This window comes from Mus caroli, chromosome 11 (assembly GCF_900094665.2).
Source record: "Mus caroli chromosome 11, CAROLI_EIJ_v1.1, whole genome shotgun sequence".
NCBI lineage: Eukaryota > Metazoa > Chordata > Mammalia > Rodentia > Muridae > Mus > Mus caroli.
In genome coordinates, this window is record NC_034580.1 from 95343115 (window position 1) to 95352665 (window position 9551).

Here is a 9551-nt window from a genome sequence, read left to right on the forward strand (position 1 = left end):
GCTGTTTACATCCTAAGTGGGTATTTCTAGGTGGTTTCCACTCTTCAGTTAAATTTTCATCAAACACATTTGTCTAAATGACTAAGGTCTGTGTTGTCCTTGATCATTAGAGTAATACATGCACCCGTTAAACGTTTAAGGCACACACAAAAGGGAAAATAGAGCAAACTCTTGAAACCCTTAGCAGTCCCAAGGGATCGCTGTAGCAAGGCATCGAGCATAGCCCACATTTCCCAGGCACTTCCTCAGCTCTCTACAAAACAACCACACACACAGTAAGAACTTAAGTTTGCAAAATTGTAGACATTAACATAATGTAAGCAACATGTTTGTTGCTTTTAATTTTTTATTTGTAATCCTCAATTGAGTGTCTTATTTCCCCTAAGGATATTTTCTCAATTTGTGTCTTGCACAGTCCAGAGGGCCCTTTATACCTGTGCTGAATCAGAGATTGTGATCTGGTGGTAGAGGCTGGAGTCTCATTAGGTCACTGTAGTGGCCCAAGAAAGTTCCTGTCCTCCTGAAATAAAATCTAATCACCTGTGTGGAGCATCAAGAGGTGGGACATTTGGGGTTTTACGGGCAGAGCCCTTGCAGATGGGATTAGTGTGTTACAAAACAGAGGTCCCAGGAAGTTCCCTTCCTACTCTGCCCTCTGCCCAGAACGTGGACCCTGAGTCGACACCCATTCTCCCTGCAGAACAGCAAGGAATCACAGTTTCTGTCATTTCCTGGTCTAAAGTATCTTGTCACAGCCCTCCAAAGACTAGGGTGGGTGCTGTGCTAACTGCATCTCATGCCAGTGAGGACACAGATTTCAGAAAGCATTTCACACTTTAGTTACTAGGGTGAGACTGGAGAACTTCTCACAAAGATTGTGTAGAAAACAAGACTGTGATTTGGAGCCCGGTGCCATTCTATGAAGTTCAAGCCACTGTGAAGCCACCAATAACTTTTTAGACAGCTGCCTTCCCTTGTAGTATAACCTTGTAGGCATCTGAATTAGAATCCTCAACACATGTATGAAAAGCGGGGAACACACACACACTCAGCATTGTGGGCCTGAGAACTCCATGGCCAGCCCACCTAGTTTCCAGTTTCAGTGAGAGAGTGAGAGAGAGGGAGAAGCCCAATGCTCTGCTCTGGGCTGCACATGCAGGGCTGCAGGTGTGTGCACCTGCACGGTCATGTGCATGCAACACACGGGTAGGCGACCGATGCATGCAGAGAGAAGTTTCTCAAGATTAAGCAACAGAGCTAGGACTTGAACCCAGTCTGACTTCAGAGTCCTGGTTCTTCCTCACTCCATCCTAACCCTTGTCTTCTTTCCGGAGCTTCGGATTTGGCAACCTAGGTCAAACCACCATCTACTCTGCTTTAGACTTTGGTTATCTTCTGTCTCAACTCAACCTGCCATTGGCTTGTGAGTCTGACTCTGACTCACTCTCATAAAGCCCCACCCTAGGCCTCAGCACTGCCAGATAGGAGAAAGGAGGTTGATGCAGCGGAGGTCCCCACCCTTGCATCTTGTTACGTATATACGCTTTAATCTTTCTCTCGCCACACCTGTTCAATTTCTGAACGATACAGTTGCCCTCCAATAACTTGATCCCTTCTTCCTCCATTCTTCTTCAAAACTTCTGTGAACCCCCTGTCAAGGTGTCACCATGCCTGGCAGATGTCTACCTCGACCCTCAAGACAGGGACCAAGTCTTATTCACCATCAAATCTCCTAGCTTCCGTTCTATGCCATTGGGTCCTCATTAAGAGAGAAATCAGCTTTCTTAACCTACAACTTAGGGTTCTTCCCTCTAGATTTGGCTGCTATTGTTGATGACAGGCTTGCTACCATGGGACCCAGGTGGTCCAGATGGCTATGATTGACACACAGCCCCTAGCATCAGGTCATCATTAAGTGTATGAAGTTAAGTGGATAGGAACCCATTGACTGTATGAAAGAAGGCCCCAGAAAATGGAACAAGTGTTCTCTCTTATAAAATATAAAACTCCATTAACCTCCGAGAGGATGAACCCTTAAAATAATCTTAATTTCCAACCTCAGTGTTTTTTGTTTTTTTTGGTCTGAGTGCTTATGTGCTTTTTTATTAATATCTTAAAAGCTTCTGTCTATGCCCTTGACAGTCTTGTTGAAATCAAGGAGAGGCACACACTTCACTTCATTGCCGTTAATCTTTAATTAAAGTTAGCGTTGTTAAACCCATACTGTTCCATCAAAGCTGTGGGATTAAACAAATGGTCCAGGCGACCAGAAAAACTTAGTGGAAAGACTTCTTCAGGCCCAGGAAGACCAGTAAGGTGATCTGGGGTTGCAATGAAGACCAGCACAGCCACAGAGACTTGTAAATTGGATATCGTTTCAGAAATGCTAACAAGACCCAACGCGCATAGAGAATCCAAGGAAAAGGAAACTGGCCCAAACAGATGCTGAATTAATATAGCGCACTGCAGGAAGCAGGAACTCCTGGCTGTAAACTCCGCATTCCAAAGGAGCCCGTGTGAGGCCTTACGCCTCTTCTTCAAGTTCGTGAACCTGGGATGAGACCACTTCGCCATTCACTATCTCCTGCACGACTGTCTTGATTTTTCGAGTTTTACTTGGGTCTAAAGGTAAAACAAAACAAAACAAAACGAAAAAAAAAACAAAACAAAACAGAAAAGAGGGTAATGGTTAGTACAAAGCAGTTATCAACCCAAAGTTTATTCTTGTTCAACTTAAGCTTTTCATCAAATTCAGACTTTTGGAAGTGACTCCATTCCAAACCAGGTGAGTTTTACTTAGTGGAAATGAAATTTATTCAGGACTGTCTTGTGCACAAATCAAAATACTCAGCACCCCCCTCCATCTCTCTGTTCCTCTAGGTCTTTCTTTCAGCTCAGGGTCTTGCTAAATATTAGCCCAGGATAGCCTGGAACTCACTATCTTCTCTCTCTCTCTCTCTTTTAAAATTTTTATTAGAAAAATTTAGCCTTCCAAGAGATGGGATGGCAGGCACACACTAACCCTGGTGTACTTTAAAGCATTTAAGAAGTGTGCATGGCAGTGCATGAATGTAATCCCAGCATTCAGGAGGCAGAGGCAGGTGGATCTCCATGAGTTCGAGGTCAGCCTGGTCTACAGAGCGAGTTCCTGAACAGCCAGGGGTACACAGAGAAACCTTGTCTCACGGCGCTCATTTTGTCTTCCTAGAGGAGGATTTTCTTACTTGAGCTTGCTGAGAGTTTTAATATACCACTCCACTGCTCAGTGGGTTTGAGCAGAGATATGTCCCCTGCTCAGAACACAAATATATTTTAAGTTATTTACGCTCAACCTTTAGTGAGATCTGACAGGTTAGTCATTTCATGAATGAGATTCTGACTTATTTTTTTTAATGATTCTCGTGTCCATACCTTTAGAGGAATCGACTGATGGTGTCTGAGGTTTGGAGACAGAAAGGGATGAGCTTTCGTCAAAACCGTCACTGTAAAGAGAAGGAGAGCTGTGCTCACGTGATTGTTGGATAAGGAAGGAGACCCTGCTGCTTGAGTTTAAACATGAGAGACGCCTACACAACCACAGCAAAAATAGAGATGCTACTTCAAGTTTCTTGGCTGACTGATGCACCATGAGGGTAGCTAATTGGGTCAGCACACATTTTCATCCAAACCTCCTACAATGGGCTCTGAGGGGAAGCAGCAGCTTGGTCTCAGAAATCAGCTGTCTTAATTTACCATCTGGGGTTCTTCCCTCCAGATTAGGCTGCTATTGTTGGTGACAGGTTTGCTACCGTGGGGCTGGGTGGTCCGGATGGCTGCTATTGATGTGTTATCCCTAGCATCAAGAGATGGTTCTTCTAGAACATGTAAGTACTCATTTACAATGAGCATTTTATTAATTAGTATCAAGTGAATACATTCTGCCTATTATTTAGTAAAATTCTAGGCATGCATTTTCTAGATTTGTTGTTTTATTCTTTTTTCCCTCCTCTTCAAAAGTCTCTGTGTGTGTGTGTGTGTATGTGTGTGCATGCATGTTCATGTGTTGGTTCTGGACTACACCTTGTTTGAGACACACTGGGCCACAGACTTCTGGGGCTCTTCATGCCCCCACCTTCTGTCTTCAGCAGGAGCAATGAGGTTAGAGATACACTCGACATGGGTTTTGGGGGCTCTGGACTCAGTTCTTTACACTTGCAAGCTCCCCAGCCCACCCCCTCTTCCTGCAGGCAGTATGCAGACGTAGCTCAGGTTGGTCTAGAACTTAGGTTCCTCTTGCCCCAGACTTCTCAGTGCTAGGATCACTGGTAAGATTTGTTCCCTGTTTAGTGGACTACAGCCCTCTTCTCCCACTGCAGAAAAAAAAAAATCTGCATCAGGTGTCTACAGTCTTTCAGCCCCTACGATGTTTCCAATCTTATTGTCTGCTCACCCTTGGCTGTCCCCCTCCAGCAGCCGGCGGTAGGTCTCAATCTCCATCTCCAAGCGAGCCTTGACGCCCAGCAGCCGCTGGTGGTCGGCGTTCTGGCGCTCTGAGTCAGCCCGCACCTGTTGGAGTTGCTCCTCCAGGCTGCTGATCAGCTGCTGCACCTGAGACAGCTGGCAGCAGTACCCACCCTCGGTTTCAGCCAGCGAGCCTTCCAGGGACGACTTCTGCAAATGGGAGATAGACAGAATTGTCTGGGGATCAGAGAACAAGACGGCAGCCCACGGTCCAGCATACGGTGGGTGCAACATCTTTTTTTGGAAGTTAAGGGATGCGTCGTCTCTCTCTGCATGTCACCCTACCATGGCAAGCTGGGACTGGAGTTCAATCTCCAGGTTCTGCACCATGCGCTTCAGGTCGGTGACCTCACTCTTGCTGGACTGAAGCTGCTCCGTATTGCTGCTGATCTCTTTTCGGAGCTCTCCGCTCTGTAACAGCAAAGTAAGTGGATGGGGTGAGCTCTGCGCTGGCTCAAAGGGCTTTCTGGGAATGCATCAAATCTTGCAGTGTTACCTTTTCAAGGAACCAGGCCTCTGCATCTTTCCGATTTTGCTCAGCCATGGCTTCATACTGGGCTCTCATTTCATTGAGGACCTTGGTGAGATCCACTCCAGGGGCCGCGTCCATTTCTACATTGACCTCACCTGGACCACCTGCCTGGAAACTTTGGAGTTCCTAGAGACAGCAATGGAGAGAGAAAGACACAGGAGTACATGTGGCTAGTGAGTCCCCCAGGTACGATTGCCTTCTTGGGTCTCTTCATGCACGATAATAATAAAAAATATATTTTTGAGTGAGTTGGTATATATATTTTTGAGTGAGTTGGTATAAAGGCAAAATATTAGCGCAAGGCACATTTTTTTTTTAAGCTTGAAAATCTTTCTCTCATGATTAAGAAAAACTAAAACCAAAAACCAAGATATTTTCTCAGGTTTCTTGAATGATCAGGGGCTCAACGTTCTGTGCCTGTGGTTCCTGGCTCTGCTTCTAGAACATCCACTTCCTATAGTTTACAGAAAGGAAAGAGACCTGGTGTGCAGATTGCTCCAGCAACTGCCTCAGAGCTAGTGCCACAAGTGGCACCTGGGGTCGTACACTATTTCACACCACAGTCATTGAGAACCCAGCAGAAAGTTCCTTAGAAGCCCATTGCCAGTGGTGGTTCTTCCTGTCCATGCCCCGGCCTCTGATACACTCATCAGCTCTCTATATGTCTTATATTGGTTACACTTCTCTAACATATGTGGCTGGTATATGTGTCAGTTGTAGACTTTTGTTTTCATTTTTGAAACACTCCATATTTAAAGAAAACATTTGATGAAGGTAATTAAAATTCCTGCCATTACTTAATGATGGAAATAATAAAACCAGAATATTCCCCGCTATCCCGAGTCTAATACTCGAATCCATTAAACCTTAATAAAAAAATACCATGACACATACACAAGAGGGTGAGGTGGGGTGGGGGTGGGGGGCACACATAGAAGAACACCAAAATGAATAGTCACTGTAACACAGAGATAATATATTCCCCAGCTTTGTTAATTCAAAATTGCAATTCTTGGGTCTGGGAGGAAAAAAAAATGAAGCTATTTCTGACCTCCTCATGGTTCTTCTTCATGTAAGCCAGCTCCTCAGTCAGGGTCTCAAGCTGTGCTTCCAGGTCGGCTCTAGTCAGGGTCAGCTCATCCAGTACCCTGCGCAGCCCGTTGATGTCGGCTTCCACGGTCTGGCGCAGGGCCAGCTCATTCTCATACCTGGAAATCAAGTGTCCACAGTTTAGGAAGTCAACATTAACACAACCATTGCGATGGGTCCTGGACATCTTCTGGGCTATGTGGCCCATGTCTGTAATCCCAGTACTTGAGAAGTAGAGCCATGAGTTCTAGGTCATCCTCCACTACATAGTGAGTTCAAGGCAGCCCAAGGGAAGAGGAGGAGGAGGGGGAGGAAGAAGGAGGGGAAGGAGGAAGAAGAGAAGGAAGAAGAGGAGGAAGAGGGGAGGGGAGAAGAAAACACTGTGCTAACAGTATATTATGCCATTTTTGATTTTGTGACTTTTCCTCTGTGTGTATGATTGCTTATTCCTCATTTGGAGACAAGAGAAGAAAGATGAAGAAATGATGAACCGAGAACTTCCTACCAGCAGTGATCCATGCATCCCAGGGAGAAGGCTCCCTGTAGTTTGACTTTATGATGATATTCTAAAACTAGCTGGAGATAAACTGATGGCTACTCTTTCTGCCTGATTTCCTTTGAGGGTTGTTTTAAACCTTGTTACTTCATTAGTAGCTTTTACTGGGTCTTCACAGGCTCAGGTTGCAACTTCCTGTGGGGACATTTTATAATACAACAAGGAAATTAATTTGTATTCCCTCTGCATAGGAGGGTGGGGTATGGGAAAGGATCTGGTATATAAAAATAAATGCATGGCTAAGCTTTCAGTCATATGTGTCATCAGGGACACAATTGTTCCATTGAACCCCTTGGCAGAGATATTGTTAATTCACTTTGATACATTGAAAATTCAGGTCTAAACATAGGTACAATTATCAGGTTGAATTATGACTCATTGCAAAGAGATGATCCGTAGCTCCAGGTGGAAGCAACTTATAACTTAAAGCTGTGTACGGTGAACTTTCAGTGCTTTTAAAAGCACCCTGTGTGGATTTAGGGGTGCACTGAAGGCAGGGGCCATGTGGGCTGCAGGACATTCGAATCATTTGCCATCAGCGCAGGCAGGAAGTGGGGAGTGGGAGGAGGAAGGAGTTATCACCAGCGGACTCACTTCATCCTGAAGTCCTCGGCAGCCAGCCTTGCGTTGTCAATCTGCAGGAGGAGCTGGGCGTTGCTGACGCTGGCAGAAATGATCTGGGAGAACAGAGGGAGACACATGAACACGGAGTCCTAAGGCACTGGCAGTTAGTTCACTAGTGTCACTTTGCACATAAGAATAAATCGTGACACGAAATACGTTTTTCCTCCATCCAAACTCTTCATCTTTAAATCACATTCTTTCAGCTTTTTTTTTTTTTTTTTAATATGGCTCTTCTATGCATCTTTAGTTTTGGTTGGGCTTCCCTCCTCACCCCTACTTTTCTGTGCATCCCCACCCCATCTTTGTGTAAACCTTCCTATGTTACTCTTCCCCCTTCCTCTATACCAGTTTAAGCACCTCCTCCCTGCCATGAGACCTTTCTGCTCTCTATAGGCACTCAGTTAAACTCAAACAGAAACCTAAACATTCCAAACTAGAATCCACATCTGAAAGACAGCAGATGGCGTTTGCCTGTCAGGGCTTGGGTTAACCTTGCTCAGTCTCCAATCTAAGGCAAAGGATGTGGCTGTAGCTCAATGGGAGAACACTTGGTCACATACCCGAAGCCCTGTGTTCATTCCCAGCACCACAGCAAAACAAAGCAAAGCCCAAAACTCCGAAGGGTTCTGGACAGCTTCATTTTAAAAGCAAATGTATTGTTTAAAAATAATGTTGATAAGTGAAGAACATTTCTTTTAGACAGTGGAAGGACGGCCACTTAATGGTGAATGGAACTGTACTTCTCCAAGTACCATCTAGTTTAAAAATATCTAAGTTAAGAGGATTTATTTTTATAAAATATTGTAATAAAATAAAAAGGTTTCTAAAGCCCCTCCCCTTACCTTATTCTTCAGGTCTTCAATCAGTGGGTAGTATTTACTGTAATCACTCTGGGACCCGGCGTTTCCGGTTCTCTGTGTTTCATACCACTCACGAATTTTGTTTTCCAGTTCTGCATTAGCCTCCTCTAGAGCGCGAACCTTACCCAGGTAGGAAGCTAGTCTGCCATTTAGATTTTGCATGGTTTCTTTCTCAGAACCAGAAAGAAGACCGCCATCATTGCCAGAAAAGATACACAGAGAGCCACCGCCCGAGCTTCCCGCTATCCCCATCCCCATCCCCATTCCTCCCGCGCCACCTCTCAGAGGTCCCCCATAGGCAGAGCCAAGCCCCGGCAAGCAACCTGCAGAGCCACTGCTAAAGCCAGAACTAGAACCAAGCATGGAAGCAGCAGAAAAGAGGCCTCCACAGCCAACTCCAAAGCCAGAGGCCGATCCCCCATAGCCGCCGGCAACACTCGAAGCAGATGCACCCCAAGGTCTGCCTGCCGCCCCATTCTGTGAGGAAGACCTCCTGGACAGTGCGGAGGTGCAGACTGAAAGCGACATGCTGTTGCTGGAGAGTTGGTGACCCAAGAGAGACTGCAGTGCTGGTAATACCAGAAGGGGTCCTGCCTTTATAGGCTGGGAGGTGGGTGTTGCGGTTAAAGAGTTCACTCTCTGCATTCCAACTCTCGCATGCCCACCCACACCCAGTCGGCCAGCTCAGCGGGTATGTGATTTATGCATCGTGAAAATTCACTGATATAGCTATAATCGAATAACCATTTCCACTAGATATCTGACACACAAGAAAGAAGGCTGGGTGGAGCTGTCGTAAGGAATCTGTCATCTTCAGTTGTCCTCAGCACTGCCTGTATCTTCCAGACACCAGAAGAGTGACGACTGGAGCATTAAGGAATCCTTCCGAAGCCCCATGCTTCCTGAAGCTCTGTCCTCCCCTCCCCTGTCTATTTCTTTCGGTTCGATATAAGCCAACCAACCATGCTGTGGTTCTCTCTGTAGGAACAGTTTCAGAGGCAGATGAAGAGCGCATTCCTGGAAGGTGAGAAACAGAGGTGTTTTCCAAGCGGACATTAGAATCTGAGCTTGCAAGGTTCTGAAAGCATCCGCTGTAGGGAGTTGTAGGGTTCTTGTTTTTCTGAAAATGGAACACTTAAACATGGGAGCCAGCTGTTTGGAAGTCGAACATTTTGGTTAACAAAAGATTGGCATTCTTAGTGAACCATGACGCCGGGCTCTGGGCTGAATGCTTATTGCTATTTCTTCAATGGCATTACCTGTGAGAATTTTGTAGAATTTTGTAAATCTGTTGGCTGAATGGATTGTATATCACCTAAAGTGTTTCACCATTAACAAAATACACACACACACACACACACACACACACACACACACACACACACACACA

General features: G+C 45.5%; 1 protein-coding gene and 1 long non-coding RNA gene across 2 annotated transcripts; one reads left to right on the forward strand and one right to left on the reverse strand.

Annotated features, from left to right (window-relative positions):
• Window positions 1-2171: 2171 nt before the first annotated feature.
• On the reverse strand, window positions 2172-8722 carry Krt12 (keratin 12). The gene is made up of 8 exons (XM_021176471.2): window positions 8144-8722; window positions 7272-7354; window positions 6084-6240; window positions 4997-5158; window positions 4786-4911; window positions 4430-4650; window positions 3412-3482; window positions 2172-2622 (listed from the first exon to the last, which is right to left on the reverse strand). Exons 1-8 carry the CDS (start codon window positions 8687-8689, stop codon window positions 2525-2527), a joined length of 1464 nt encoding a protein of 487 aa, XP_021032130.1. The 5' UTR covers window positions 8690-8722; the 3' UTR covers window positions 2172-2524.
• Window positions 3806-9371, forward strand: LOC115032307. Its single transcript, XR_003837957.1, has 4 exons — window positions 3806-3863; window positions 4450-5218; window positions 8338-8733; window positions 8918-9371. It is a non-coding gene; the product is annotated as an uncharacterized LOC115032307 (long non-coding RNA).
• Window positions 9372-9551: the final 180 nt, after the last annotated feature.

What these genes read in the sequence shown, in the direction of transcription:
- Krt12 (XM_021176471.2), bottom strand. Translation starts at nt 8,689, where the DNA reads ATGTCGCTTTCAGTCTGCACCTCCGCACTGTCCAGGAGGTCTTCCTCA. An exon ending in GCCGAGGACTTCAGGATGAA is followed by an intron (nt 6,241 to 7,271) that starts GTGAGTCCGCTG and finishes CTTGATTTCCAG; the next exon opens with GTATGAGAATGAGCTGGCCC. An exon ending in TCCAGTCCCAGCTTGCCATG is followed by an intron (nt 4,651 to 4,785) that starts GTAGGGTGACAT and finishes TCCCATTTGCAG; the next exon opens with AAGTCGTCCCTGGAAGGCTC.